Below are 15,243 nucleotides of genomic sequence, written 5' to 3' on the forward strand. Positions count from 1 at the left end.
TCTTTCAACCTGGTTGTGCAGGAAATAATTTCCCGCGTGCCTAAGAACGGCATCTTTTTTTTCTTTCTCGGAAGGAATCAGGCCCTAAGGGGACTGAAAAGCCTAGTGAGCAAGCCACCTCATTTCTAGGGGGCCTACATTTTCCAAATAAAAGAAGCACAAGAAGAAGTTGGGTTTACATTATTAACTTATTGTGATTCCATGAGACCTCTAATAAGGGACAAAGCTGACTTGGCTAGAATGGCCGTGCTGGTCTCATGACAGCTTTTAACTTCAGAGTACCACACACAGGTTTCCTTGAGGAAAAGGTATTTTCTGGCTCAGTTACACCTGCAGCTCTCGTAAAACGAGTCATTCACATCCACTTTAAGTCGCGACACAGAATGTTCACCCTTCCTTCACTCCCCCCTCTCTCTCCCGCCGTCATCGAGGACGAGCATTTCCCCGGATTTATCCAGAGGGAAGCAGAGCGGTTCTACAGCAGCTTTCCTCGGGCCAACATTCCGGTTACCGTCTCAGAAAACCCACACCCTGCCCTCGCAGAGCAGAGCAGAAGAAAAAAAGATCCCCTCTGACTGATCCGCAAAGCAGCAAAGCGATGCCCGACCTGAGGGGAGACGCTGGCACCCGCACCCCGAGCCCCAGGCCGCTGCCGCGGGCAGCGCTCACGGGCGGGGCCGGGCTCGCTGCCGAGCGGGCTGCATTCCCCCAGTGCCGCGCCCCGGTGGGCTCGAGGTCCATCCCCGGGGCGGAGGCTCCGCTCCCCCCGCCCCAAAGCCGGGATCGCTCCCGCCCCAAAGCCGGGATCGCTCCCGCTCCGCTCCAGCCGCTCTCCCGAGCCGGGCCCCACGGCGCGTGCGCGGCCCTGGCGCGGCCCGGGCACGATGGCGCGGCCCGAGGGACCCCCGACGCTGCCCGAGCCCCTGCGGCGGCGGCTCGTCTCCTTCAGCAGCTCCGTGTTCAGCGACAGCCGCCACTCCGCGCTCGGCGACGTGCCCCGCGCCCCGCCGGGGTTCCCGGGCTACCGCGCAGGTACCGCGCGGGCCGCGGCCTCGGGCCGGGCAGGCGGCGGGGCTGGGCCCGGAGCCCCCCTGTGAGCCGGGACCCGCCGCTCGCAGGAGCTGCTTTCGCTGTCGGCTTCCTCTTTATTGACCCTGCCTGTCGTGGTGACCGATAGCTGCGCCCATCGCATCGCCTGTGGAACTCGCGGGCCAACACGCGCCCTTTTCAAACCCCCGGCGCGAGAGTAGCCATGGAAATGCACACAGTACGGCTACGCAGAAAGGCTGGGCTCATTTAAACCGATAAATCCGTTCTAAGCTGATCAAATTAATCAAAAAGCCGTTCTTATTTCAAGACAGGAGTACCCTCTTTCTTTGTGTAGTAACGCTGCTGACACTTACTAGTTCTTCATTTCATTTATCAAACATTTCACAAATAGCTTCTATCTTTAAGCTTTTTTCCTTCCACTTTCTCTTCAGAGAATACCCCTATGTTAATATCCAATCCACTGAAACCAATTGCAAATATTGGACATCGGGGTTTCAAAAATTAAGTTTTACACATATATATCTTGGTGAGTTGCTGTAGCAACTGGCCACTGCAATACTGTCTGGCTTTTCCATTAATTTTAGCAGTCACAGAAAATAAGCATTAATTTAATTCAGGGATAGAAAAACGAATTAGAATTGGCTTATATTGCTTAAACATTCATCCAAACACAGTCTTAGAACTTGCACAGAATTTATAAATAGCAATGCCATGTCAAGGAAACCTTTAACATACCTAAACATTGTTATCACAATTGAAATTAGAATTCTTGGCTTCTCTGTTTTTACGTAATATGGCCATGAACCATTACATTTTTATCCAATACATATGGGACAGAAATGTAGTTACTTATAACTGGATGGTTGTGGGTTTTTTTGAAAGAAAGCAGTGTTCTGGAATTTTATCTTGGTGACTGCTCAAGTTGTCTTGGTGTTGAAGAGATTCCTGCGTTAGACAGCTGGGACACTTTTAGGTAGATGGTGAAACTGCTTTTGAGGTACCTATAGATTTTAATTCCTTTGCAGATGTAAGAAAGTGTCGATGCTTAAAAATGGGATTACTAGATAGATAGATAGATAGATAGTCTTGCACCTTCTGTTTCAGTATAGCAAATCTCTCCCCCTCACAACACCCAGGTGTGTCCCAGTTCTGTTCCCAAATCCTCCCCCCTTCCCACTTACTTCTAGTGGTTACCATGGCTCCCTTGGCACCTGGCATAAAGACGTGTGAAACAGACTGTACCAGGCTGCGTGGAATGCCAGACCGAGGTGGAACAGAGGTGTGAGAGTGGTTGAAGGATCTCAAAAGAGAAGGCAGTGTCAGAAGAGAGGTGGTTCTGAGGCTGGAGGTGAGGCAGTGTGACTGTTTAGAGGAACTTCCAGTCAGACACCACCAACGTGACAGGCAGAGGCACAGGACTTGAATGCAAACCAGCAGATGACAGGGAGTGCTTTCTAAACTTGCTCAGGTAGTAACTGAGTGAAGATGTGCCTACAGACACAAACCAAAATGGATGCAATATCAGTTTACTAGAATATGGCATATAAAAATGAATGATTCCCTTTTAAATTTTTTCATAAGTCTGACCTTGTTGGTCTATTTTAAATTTGTAAATATAGAATTTACTGCCCACGTTGGAGTTTGAGACTTGCTGTTCTCTGCGTTGCATTGAGTGAATGCATTTTGTTCTCTACAGACTTAAAAGGCTGAGCGTTAGTTTGACACATATTTGAAATGATCTCTTAAGAATCTGACAAATTACTGGTTTCCATCCAAGTTTCTGTTTAAGTAAAAGGTTGAAAATGAAGAGTGGTCCATGCAAGCCTGCTCTCTAGCAGCTCTCTTGAGCTAAGCCTCAGAGGTGGTAGAATAAGCTAAAAGCCACCAAGGTAATCAACAATTGGACACTCAAGTTGAATATATGACTAAGTGATAAAAATGTTCTGTCCCAGGAACCAAAAGGTGCCTTAGATTCCAGGAAATGATGTAACTCCAGATAGTGTGTGGAAATAAAAATATTTTTCTTAACATTTAATTTGAGTGGGAAGAGTGTTATTGCCCTGCATGAAGCTAAGATGGAGCAGTATCCTTCTGTCATATTTACAGCAGGAGTGATGAAATCTTCTTTCTACAGATTGTGAAATCCTTTCCAGTTTGCCACTGCAGATGTCCCTCTATTTCAACGTCTATTTCTTCCCGTTTTGGTGGCTCATCACAGTTGCCATCCTCTACCTGAAGGTGAGAATGAAGGAAAGTGCTGGTTTGTAAATGTATATTACATCAAACACCTAGTATGGGGCACAGCTCACTGGAGTTAGAGGTTGTTAAATTGATTTGGGAATTCCTGGGAACTGGAGGTTTAGGGGTATTTGAATGCCACTACTGTCAGCTGACAATAGCACAAGAGTATCTTCAATTAATCACAGACTGCATGGCAGAAACTTCTACTCTCTTCTTCCCCTCCAGTATCCAGTCTTATCAGATTATTACAAGTTCATCCTGGTCACCATCATGATCCTGGTCTCTCTGACAGAGCTCATTCGACTCTACCTGGGATACGTGGGCAATCTCCTGGAGAAAGTACGTTACCAGATGTACATAATTTCTGCAAGAATTTCTGCTTTTGGGAGTTTAGCTGGCAGACATTTTATTTAAGAGATTTAAGCTGGGGAGGTGGTTATTTCTCTTCATCTTCTATTCCCTTGGCATCAGCTTCCACTTAATTCTCTGAATTCCAAGTAGTTTTCCCTCAGAAGAGAGCCTTCACTCCCTCAAACTGTTTTGTCAGAAAATACAAGTATGCTTAAAAACACTGGGTATGAAAATATGAAGCCACCTCACTTTGCCTTCCCACATTATGTGCTGGCTTTTGAGAATTTAAAACAAAGTGGTTTTCCTTCACAAGATTTTGGATTTTTCATCCCAGCCGTCGGGTTTTTAATTGGTGATGTCTCCCTGTTACAGGTGCCTGAGCTGGCTGGGTTTTGGCTCCTGACTCTCCTCCCGCAGTTGCCTATAATTCTCTTCTTGCTGTTCAATGAAGGCCTGAAAATCCACTCTCTGGAGCGAGCCGTCCACATCATCTTTGCCGCCTTCCTCTCCTTCCAAGTGGTCGCGGCCTTTTTCACGCTGAGAAGGATGGTGAACACGCTGGCCGCTCGCTTCCGCCGCACCGAGTTCCACCGCCTGGAGGAGCAGCGCCCCGGGCCCAGCGCTGCCGGCCCGGCCGGAGGGAGCAGCTCCCGGGGCTGGCAGGGGCCCCGTGCCGGTGGAGATCGCGCCCCGAGGGCCTGACAAGGTGACAGAGCCCGGCCCAATGTTGCCGCAGTTCTGTTTCCGTTTTGTTGGGTCATTCTTCGCCTTCTTGCCTCAGAGGTATTAAAAAAACAGATCTTGCTCAAGAGCCGACATTAAACCTCAGAGGTTGGAGCTCCTCTCTGCAAGGAAAATCAAAGCCAATTCCATGACTGACTTGAGTGGACTATTTGTGGACTGAGTAGGTTTGGAGACTTTTATGTAATTCAAAGTTGTGGCATTTTTAAAAAACCAGAAGCCTTTTTCCTTACTGTTTGCAGGAAATTCTTTTGTTTACAATAAATCTTTTCTACACTTTTTTGTGTTGGTACCAGTTTTGCCTGTATTCCAGATGTGTTGCACATATTTAATGTCTGATACCTCAGTTAAGGAAAAAACAAACCCAACCCAAAATCAAACCCAAAGCAAAAACCCCAAGAGATCTTGAGGCTCAAAAAGAAGTTGGTGAACAAAGATTACACTTTCAGAGATGGTCTTCCAGGTAATTCCAGCACTTAGAAATTCCTTACTACTATACTAGGGATGTAATTTCAAAGGTATTTGTTCCACAAAACTCTTACAGTCATCTCCTTTGGCTTAGTTACAGTTTTAACTATCAATTCAGAGTGGTGCAATTTTCCCAGATAGAACAGTAACAAAATTTTAGCCATTTAAAAAAAGGGTTTTATGTCACTGAAAGGCAGAACCTGTTTTTCCCAGGTCAAGGCATGTACCAAGATTCTCTCATTCCTGTTATGTGTATTAAATTCTAGACTATCTTCTGCAGTTCTGGTAATGGCTAAAAGTTCACTTTTTCTGCCAAGGGGTGATAGAGATTAAACATTTAAATAAATTTTTCATCTAAATCCTTTGAGTCCTTTAAGCAGGGCAAGAATTGTCAGTTTTGAGAGCTGGCATCCAAACTGCTCAGAGGATTGGAAGTAAGATGAGTCTAACATGAAAAAGGCACATTATGCTTAAAGTTGTTGAATATTTAAAGCTTATAGAACCCAAGTTTGAAAAGGCACTAGCTTTTGTTTTTACCAAAATGGTAAAAATGCTTTTACCAACATTTTCCTTTCAATCAATCCATGAGTGAATGGGACAATTAATTACACTAAGTTTCCTTCCTCATTTCATTATCGTAAAAGCATGTGTTATCAGAGCATATACCCCTTTGTTTTTAAGCAAACTACCATCTTGGATTGCCTTGTGTGCAGAAAGAGAGGATTTGTCTCTAAGAGTCTCTAAGAGTGGCTTTTAACAGTTAATACAAAGCGTTTAGAGCCCTGTAATCAGAGCCTGAGAGGGAGACAGCGAGGTTTAAGCAGAAGTTACATCATTTCAAAAATACTTTTCCAGCACTAGAAAATCCTTGTCAAAACATTCTTAACTGGTGTAGGGGGAACATTGGACATATTTTTGATGTCAGCCACAGTTACACTATTGGAGAGTGCTAAAAAACAGGGCTGGAGGAAGGTTTTTAACACTGAGTACATGAAATACAACATGAAGCTGAAAAAGTCGACCGTACACCAACAAGGAACTGGCCTCCAGGCTAAGGCCATGAGATGTAACTCGAAATCCTTGCTTTTAGTCATAAGGAAATGATGCATTTGGAAGATCAAATTGCCATGCAAAACAACTGGGGCCAAAGACACAAGGACACATAGCTCATTGGGGATGGGGAGGAGGAGGGGGAAATAGAATTAAGAAAAACACTGTTAGAAGTAGAGTTGCCTGGAAATGCTAAACATAGAAACCAGCCTGTGAAGTAGATCTTCAGCAACATATTTGATAAACACAAGATCTCTGCATTCTCTCTGCTCAGGCCTCCTAACAGATCTGCTAGTCCATTTTTAATTTCATAATTACCAGTTTTAATTTCACCATTACCATCATTACTTCCAGTGGAGAAAGCTTGCAAGCACCTAAAATGCATGCTGTCTACAGCTGCAGCTTTGCCATGAGCTTCCTGCTCCTCGTGCACCCAGAGACAAGAGAATAAAATTACAGTAGTGCTCAGGAGAACAACAATCGATGGGGAATTACACCAAAAGTTTCCAAATTTCACAAGAACTGGTGAGACATCAAGCAAGCAGGAGAAAAATACACAAGCCGGACATGAGAATTTAAGATTCAGCAGAGCAAGTATTTGGGCAGTGAGGGGGGTTGATGGTTTTCCTCACCTCTACAGAATAGATGGAAACCAAAGTGAAAGGAAGGATCTCAAAACCACTGGAAACACATGGGAGTTCACTGGGCAGCATCCAGATGGTTCTGAACACAAGCTGTACAACAGTGGCTTTCCACCACACTGCAGTTTGTGCCAAGAAACACCCAAAATTTATTTTTTGATGCTCTAGATAGTTACCAGCAGCTCCCCCTTCACAATCAAGATCTTTGAGTGGCTAAAGCCTAGGAACAGAAATCAGTTATTTTATTTCATGAAGTTTACTGTCAGGAAAGGTCAACAGCCAATTTTAAGGGAAATTTGTACCAACTTATTTCCTTTAACTGAATAAAAGAAATTAGGAATGGGCACATTATCTTAAAATGCTCTATTTTAGGTTACTGATCAATTTGAAGATGAGAGGAGTATTTTGTGATCAAGGGCATAGTTGGCAAATGGTTAATACCTGAACTTGGCCTGTGTCCCTTGTCTAAAATAGACTTTGTAAAAGGATTTCTCTTTCTTTAATAGTTGCAGGACTTTCAAGAAGGAGAAATTAAATTTAGAAGAGGCTTCAAATGTGTACCTTACTTAAGCAGATCTGATAAAGCAGACATGAGATAAGACATAGATTTGATAGAAAACACACAATTGATAAAAAAGAGGGTACAGCATTAACCTTTCCATATCAACAGCTCACTCTTTACAATTTCTGCAAGAATTGCACCCAGAGGAATGAGATCATACATTTCACTCTTGCCTTTGTCTCTTATAAACTGGACTAGGCTGTGTGAATCTTTAAATAGTTGATGAAGCAGGTAGAATTGGCATCATTACATGGTCTGATAAGATGGCCAATAGCTGGGAAAGGCTGCAGAGATCATTCATTTTGAAAAACAAATTTTGTTTCTCGAGGTAAAAGGTCAGATAGCAACAATTAGAAAGAACTTTGTTCAGTGCTTCAAATAAAGATAATAAAGAGGTTTGCTGTAGGAGGCAGGCAAAGCCATATGTAAGGGTCAGCTGATAAGAGCAAGAAGAATTTAAACTATAACAGAATAAATAGGTTCAAGAAGTGTAACACTGAGAGAAAATGTGTATGTTGATGATTGGTGCCACCAAAGTTGCCGCTGGGTACATGAAGGAAAGAATTTATTAAAAGAAAATAAATGTGGAAATTTACTAGCTGGAAACCTTCAGGGATTCAGCAGAAATGTTATTCCCCCAGCTAAGCAGCAGCCTAAAGCACACAGTTCCACATTCATTAAATACATGCAACTTTTGCAGTTTCTTATGGAAAAAAAAAAAGCACTTTTTCTTCTTCAGACGGTCCAAGGTTTGAAAGTAACATAGTCCCTGGGGAGCATTTCCTGGCCAAGAGACATGAGCACAACAGAGAAACTGTAGACAGTAATGAACAAATCTGGCAGGCAGCTGCAAGCACAGCCATGCCAAGGCCTGTGGCTTCCCTGGTGAATTTGGGAAGTATTGACGACTGCCTTGAGAGCTGCCTTGAACATCCAGTATTAGGGCAGGATTTCCTGCAGTCTGTGAAATAGGGCACTGCTGTTCTTTAAGGCATAGAGGAGACCCTTCTATATTCACACTGGTGGGCCCATGCTGTTCCCAGGTAAAATAATGGAGAAAAAGTGCCCGAGCACTCTTTAGTTACCACACTCTCAATGTATTGAAAACACACCACCAGCTGAATTCATGAAGGTGAGAAGAATATCAGACATAGCTGTTCCTAATCACTTGCACTGCTGGAGCTTTGAACAGAGCCTCTCAACCCATGCAGCTACTGCCTGTGCCAGTCCGGAGTGACTCCGACCAGTCAGTGTGCCTGAGCTCCTGTTTGAATCACAGAAAGGATTTTAGCATGGACATCTCTCCTCTCTTTGTTTTGCCTTTGACTCTGTAGCCTTGCACAGGAAACATAAAATTTATCACAGGATTAAGACTTGCAAGAGTAAGATCTGTGACTATCTTCTGTAGGATATTAATGTAAAAGTCAATAATTAAAATACGTAGCTAAAGCACTCTGTATTTGATTTCTTTTGTTGTTGTTTGCTTTTAAAACATCTCGATTTGAAGCAAATTCTTACCACAACCAGAAATGCAACAGATCTTCCTTTTATAAAGCAGCAGGGAGTAGGTGAACAGCAAGTCTTTGAACACTTTCATTTTGAAAATCCTGGAGAAACCTGAATCTCACTCCTTTTTTCTTTTTTTTTTCTTTTTTTTTTTTAATTTCCAGATTATTCATCATGATAAAAAAATCATGTATAAAAACATGGGATGGGGAAATATTTTGAAGCTGCTTCTTTTTCTTAAGTAAAACTGCACCAAAAAAAAAAAATTTTAAATTCTCAAAGCCCACCAGGCACTCAGGAGTGGGTGTCAAGGTGATAATAAAAGGACAATGTCTTTTTTTAGGGAAATACTGATAAGGCAGCAGCAAAAGGATTAGTCAAGCTGGCTGCAGTCAGGGACAGTGAAATGTGACACAATAAAAGCTCAGTTACTGAGTTCAGGACAGCCCTTTGGACACAAAAGACTGAAATGAAGAAAAGCTGTGGGTTGCTTTGTTCTTGAGTATGATTTTTTTTTCTTTTTTTTTTTTTTTTTTTTTTTTTTTACAGAAGCATGAAATATTACAGTGATAACAGAGATTGGATAATAAGAATAAAAACCCAGCCAAGGAAAATTCTCTGAGGAGGATGCACTGTGAAAGAGCAATTTGTTTCTAAACATCACCTGCAACAAAGCAGCCCAACACGTGTGAGTAGGGCAGGACACATTTGCCTCTGCTTGCATTTCTCAGCACAGCTTTCAATTACAGAGTCATAGAACTATTGAGAAATCATTGGAAAAGACCTCTGAGATCATCGAGTCCAGCTGATAACCCAGCACTAACCTGTGTCCCTAGGCACCACATCTAAACTGGTTTTGAACACTCCCAGGGACAGTTACGCCACCACTGTCTTGGGCAGCCTGTTCCACTGCCTGGCCACCCTTTCAGTGAAGAGATTGGCCCTAATATCCAATCTGAACCTCCCCTGGTATAACTTGAGGCTGTTTCCTCTTGTCTAGAGGACAAGGCACTTGTTACCTGGGAAAAGGGACCGACCCCCACCTCTTTCAGGCAAGAGCTCTGCCCATTGCCCTCCTGAATAAAATGTTTGGGCTTGTAAAAGTAAAATAATAATTTCTTACTCTTCTTCAACTCGGGGGGGGTCAGGATGTTCAGAGAAGTTTTGCAGTGCTTTAAGCCATTTTCCTCCTCTGGTTTTAGTACTGCTGAAATCAGCCAGCCCTGGGCCTGAAGGCTGAGGGACCCTTCTCCCCCAAAGCTGAAAGATTTTAGGCAGTCCTGCTTGCTGCATACATAATACGGTGCTGCCCATCCCGTGCCATCAGATCACCACCCTGTAGGAAGGACATCCAGAACACAGATCTTCCCATACTTTATGGGAACCAAGCACGTGTGGCTCAGCCCTGCAGAAATCCCGGTGCTGTTTGCATGCAGAACAGGCACACGCAGCAGCCTTGCAGTGACAGCCCTGTTATTTACCACCCATTTACTGTACATCATTAACACTCTGCAGGCTTTCTGACACACAGCTTGTTCCTGCTCTCCCTTCTGTGTGGCTTTGATGGGTTAGACACATAAATGGTGCTTTCTGGGGCTGTGTTCAGGGACTGCTTGCAGTTTGGTTTGTCTGCTACTGCAGCAGCAGGAGCTAGAAACTGAGAAAAATGGAGGCACCAGCTTTGCTGACAGCAGCATGCACATGGATGCTGTTGCCTGGATCCCTTTAGGGGGAAAAAAAAATTTGGAAAATATCTTCTGTGGTGTTTTCAGCCAGCAGAGGGGCAGGGCAGCTTTTCCTCTTGCTAGCAATGTGAGAAATCCCCATTGTAATATCTAGTGCTTGTTATCCTTCTTGATAGCTTCCTGCTATCCCACTTTTGTTGGCATAATAAAGCACGTCTTTACTGCAATACATCTTTCACATGTGCAGCCCACGCCTAAGAGAGCCATTTTGGCTGATTAAGTTCAAACTGTTGCACTTATTCAGCCACATGCAGATATTTTTCTCCATCCCTATTTCTCCTTCCACCTCTGAGCAAGCCCAGACCACTGCATTTCCCAAAAAGCAGCTGAAAACACCCAAATCTGCAATTACATACCCTCAAAGCCACTGGCACATGTCACACCAACAAGAACTAGGGGAAAAAATTAAAGTTCAAAAGCCCCAAACAAATTAAAGCACAGCTAAGTTGAATAATTTTAAGGACAGATCTAAAATGCACATACCAGCACAAATATTTTGATGATCTCAGTTAAGAGACTCCACCTCTCTCCCTCTTCAGGGCCACAAACAAAGTTAGGTCACTGCAAAAACATTTTGGACTGAAGTACTCCAGCAGGAGAATGCACCCTTCCTTGGGGTTTTAACTGTTAAAGCCTTATAAAGCAGAAACTCTTCTAAACAAAACTGGGATGAAATCAGTGTGTGTAGTAGGATTTTTTTTATATTCTCTTTAAGGCAAACTATGAGAGCTTAACGTTATCCTCAGGGTGCTTTTAAGCCTGACACTGAGACTGAGACACAGGTGATGCACAAGTGAGGAGGGATTTTTTTTGCCTCCTGTACGATGAATCCTGACTTTCACTGGAAAACTGAAAGCAGGCTTGGAAGTGAGGACAAAGTGGCTGGTGGTGCATGGTGACACTGCTGAGCATCACCCTGGTCCAAGTGCCCATGATTTATGGACACACAAGAATTTGAGGGTGGGGAAGAGCTATGGTTGCATTTCTGTGACAGTAATTACATGTATTTCACACAGTTTAGCTGATGTCACGTGGTACAATAGGCGCTGTGAAGAATACTCATTTATTAAGTAACTTATTGCATACTAATTAAGAGCTAATCACTCGTGAGTTAAGATGCTCTGGGAACAGACCCAATTCACAGTCTGTGCTGCCTCCCTCCAGGAAATATGACTGTTTAGACAGTGCTCCTCACCCCCAAAAGCCTCCAGCCCTGCAAAGCCCCTGCTTGCATGCACACATATCTGCAGGTGATCACTATGTGCGTGGCAGCAGCTCCAGCAGAGAAATCAAACTCTCAGGTGAACCCACAGGGTAGGTAGGGAGCTGCAGCTGCATCCTCTGGGACAGAGAAGAGGCTTTTAGGCCAGGCTAGAAGAAAAATGCCTTTTCCAGGTCTCATTTCTCTCCTCTGCCTCATTAATTTGAAGCTGTCACAGATATATATCTGCACTTAATCACAGTCACTCACTTGAGGGAGTATCACTCAGCCAGTCAGCAAAATACCACTAAAATTTTCTGCACTTGAGCTGATAAGGCAAAACCCACTTTCTCCAGGGGTGATTGTCCCTGCTTTGTGGTTATATTACAGCCTAGTGCCATTCAAACCACAGCATGAAGCCATGCTCCCACATTTTCACTCTAGTAGCCTGTGCCAGCGCTTGGCTGGGGTGTCCTCCTAAATCCACCACTTCACACAAGCACATCTGAGCCTCTGGAGGTGTCCCTCAGCATGACAATGACCTCAGCAATACCCCAGCCTCTACCAACTGGCAGACATTCGTGGGCAGCAAAGACACACGGGTGGTGTCCCAGTGGGCTGTGAGCACCCACATCCCTTTCCCAGCTCTTTCCTGGCTGTGGGAAATAAAACCAAACTCATGTCTGGTGTCTCCCTTCACAGCGATTCTCCCCATGCATTACCTGTAGCTTTCACTACTCAGGTTAAGGTACCAGCCATGGCCACCACATGTGGAATGTCTCCCATTTTTCATGGCTTTTCTGATGAAGTAGGTGCAAATAGAATGAGGGGTGTCCCACAAGGAACTGCCTCCACATCTTCTGCCCTAGCTTGCTGGTTCATGTCCAAGTGCTCTGGACAGTGCTCTGTGGCCAGATGAGGCTTGCCCTGCCTGCTTCAAAACCCAGGAAAAAAACCAGTCAGATGAACTTGAAGGATTTGGAAAGAATGTGTTCAACCAGGCTTAGTAAATGTCTTTAAAAAAAAAAATCAACTGATGTTCAAATATTGTTCCTCCACTGCCATTCCTAGGGCATGTCCCAATCTCCAGTAAATCCTGGACCCTCTGAAACCTCTGCACACTCCTCAGTCACACAGCAATAATGCACGAGAGAACAGTTCCTACTGAAAAGAAAAAAATTATTTGTGGTGGCCCATAAATCATCAGAGTGTGTCATTTCATATGGCCAAGGGCTGTGAGCAAGCAGAGCACTGCACAGCGAGGTGACAAATTCATTTTGGATATCAGAAGCAGCACAGCTTCCAGTCAATCTCTGGACTGACCAAATTCAGATTTACAGATCCAGCAGATTTGTCTTGGTTTATTGTCTATTAATTCATTCCACTGCAGATGAGAGAGAAGAGCAGATATCAATATCCTGACCTGCAGCAGAGGGAAGTTTGGGACAGAGTGCCTGCTCAGCAAGTTCACTGGTGACACAAAGCTGGGAGCAGTGGCCAATACCCCAGGGTGCTGTGAGCCCTTCAGAGGGACCTCGACAGGCTGGAGAGATGGGCAGGGAAGAACCTCCTGAAGTTCAGCAAGGGCAAGTGCAGGGTCCTGCACCTGGGGAGGAACAGCCCCAGGCACCAGCACAGGCTGGGGGTGACCTGCTGGGAAGCAGCTCTGGGAAGGAGGACCTGGGGGTGCTGGTGCACAACAAGCTGTCCATGGGCCAGCAGTGCCCTTGTGGCCCAGTCCCAATGGCATCCTGGGCTGCATTAGGAAGAGCATTGCCAGCTGGTCAGGGAGGTGATCCTGCCCCTCTACCCAGCCCTGGTGAGGCACATCTGGAGTGCTGTGTCCAGTTCTGGGCTCCTCAGGACAAGAGAGACAAGGAGCTCCTGGAGAGGGTCCAGCAGAGGGTGGCAAATGATGAAGGGACTGGAGCCCCTCCCTTCTGAGGAAAGGCTGAAGGAGCTGGGCCTGTTCAGGCTGGAGAAGAGACACTGAGAGGGAACCTCATCCGTGTGTGTCAGTGTCTGCAGGGAGGGCTCAGAGGATGGACCAGGCTCTGCTCGCCGGTGCCGGGCAATGGGACAAGAGGCAGCGGGCAGGAACTGAGGCACAGGAAGTTCCACCTGACCATGAGGAAGAGGTTCCTCACTGAGCAGTGCCCGAGCACTGGGACAGATTGCCCAGAGAGGCTGTGGAGCCTCCCTCACTGGGGGTATTCAAGAGCCATTTGGACACCATCCTGTGCCATGTGCTCTGCGATGACTCTGCTTGAGCAGGGAGGTTGGACCAGATGACCCACAGTGGTCTCTTCCAACCTGACCCACCCTGGGATTCTGGGAAGTCAGCCCCTCTCAATTCAACTGGGAGAGCAGGAAAGGAGGGATGGGCTGTTCCTAAAGCCAGCCTAGAGTTCACAAGGCAAAACAGGGCTGCATGCAGCTCCTTTGGACATAGTGGAAAATAAAAAGCAACACTATTTGGGACAGAAATGGTGGATTTTTGTAACACGGAAAGCCCTAATGCCTACTTCTCATGATGGGCTTGGTGTCTGGCTCTGTCCTGCTGTTTCGCACACAGATCACACACACCTCAGATGCTTCCAATAAAAGCCTGACATCTCTCCCAGGCACAGCCATGAAGGGCAGGTGCTGTCACTTCACACCAGATAAGGAGGGAGGCAACACTCCCATCTCTACCTCCTACATCCACCCAGAGCCCAGATGGACCTGTTGCTGTTGTGGGTTTGGCTGCAGAAAGCCCTTCCCAGGCACATCGCTCCAGGCTTTCCTCTGTGCAGGAGCATCAGCAGGACCTTCTGTCTGGATGAAAAGCTCCAGGGAAAGATGATCCAATGGGAGCCTCATGCCTGGGCTACAGAGCAGGCTACAGCTGTAGTAAAGGAGCTGGCTTCCAACAGAGGAGCACAGCATGAGGCTCACCTTGCTCCTGGAAAAGCTGGAAAGAAAGCAGAAGCATTCATCTCATCAGTTGCTTCTCTTTGGGATCCAAACTCTACCTAACTAAGAGAGAGCAGAGTTAGCAACCTGAAGAGCTCCCAAGCCCTCTTTGTGGATCCAAGGAGGGAAAAGGGGAGATGGTGACCGACCAAATCCAAGGCCAAGACAATGACAGTATTATTTTAGCCCCTGCTGCTTTTCTTTGATCTCAGCAAGGAAACAAGCACACTCTGTGCAAACATATTAATGGTTTCCTTCTCTTTGCAATGGAAAATTACACCCACTTATCTGCCTCCTAGGGAGATGTTTGCATTTAATTCTCTGCTATTTACAAAATACTTTGAAAACCATGCATAGAAAATGGTTGGTAAGAGCTGATTGCTCCCTGTACGTCAAAGGAAGCAACGATCAGGATGTCTTCGGGCGATCCATTCTTCTCTGTTTCAGTACCCAAAGCTGGATGGCACTAATCAGTGCTGAAGTGAGCTGCTGCTGGGGGAGTGCGGGCAGGGAGGTGTCAGCTCTGCCTCACATATCTCCGCAGGCAGGAGGGCCCCATCAGCATCAGCCAATTTGGACGAGCCTGTTATTGGAGAGCAGCACAAGCCCCAGAGGGGCACGGCAGCTGCCATCCAAGCACGGAGGATGTTTGTTTCTTTATCACCTCAGTGCAAAGAACATGCTCTCACCTGGTTCTCACAACACTGGCATTTATAGTGCCCCAATCTGTGC

The 15,243-nt window shown here is 45.6% G+C and overlaps 1 protein-coding gene across 1 annotated transcript; it reads left to right on the plus strand.

Annotated features, from left to right (window-relative positions):
- The first annotated feature begins 853 nt into the window (after nt 1-853).
- On the plus strand, nt 854-4,665 carry TMEM17 (transmembrane protein 17). Its single transcript, XM_039570037.1, has 4 exons — nt 854-1,032; nt 3,185-3,288; nt 3,517-3,630; nt 4,015-4,665. Exons 1-4 carry the CDS (start codon nt 885-887, stop codon nt 4,342-4,344), a joined length of 696 nt encoding a protein of 231 aa, XP_039425971.1. The 5' UTR covers nt 854-884; the 3' UTR covers nt 4,345-4,665.
- Nucleotides 4,666-15,243: the final 10,578 nt, after the last annotated feature.

Source organism: Corvus cornix, chromosome 3, assembly GCF_000738735.6.
Source record: "Corvus cornix cornix isolate S_Up_H32 chromosome 3, ASM73873v5, whole genome shotgun sequence".
Taxonomy (NCBI): domain Eukaryota; kingdom Metazoa; phylum Chordata; class Aves; order Passeriformes; family Corvidae; genus Corvus; species Corvus cornix.

Bases quoted from the DNA above. Each gene is read 5' to 3' on its own strand.
- TMEM17 (XM_039570037.1), top strand. From the start codon at position 885: ATGGCGCGGCCCGAGGGACCCCCGACGCTGCCCGAGCCCCTGCGGCGG. The intron at 1,033-3,184 runs GTACCGCGCGGG...TTCTTTCTACAG, and splicing joins GTTCCCGGGCTACCGCGCAG to ATTGTGAAATCCTTTCCAGT. The intron at 3,289-3,516 runs GTGAGAATGAAG...CTTCCCCTCCAG, and splicing joins TTGCCATCCTCTACCTGAAG to TATCCAGTCTTATCAGATTA.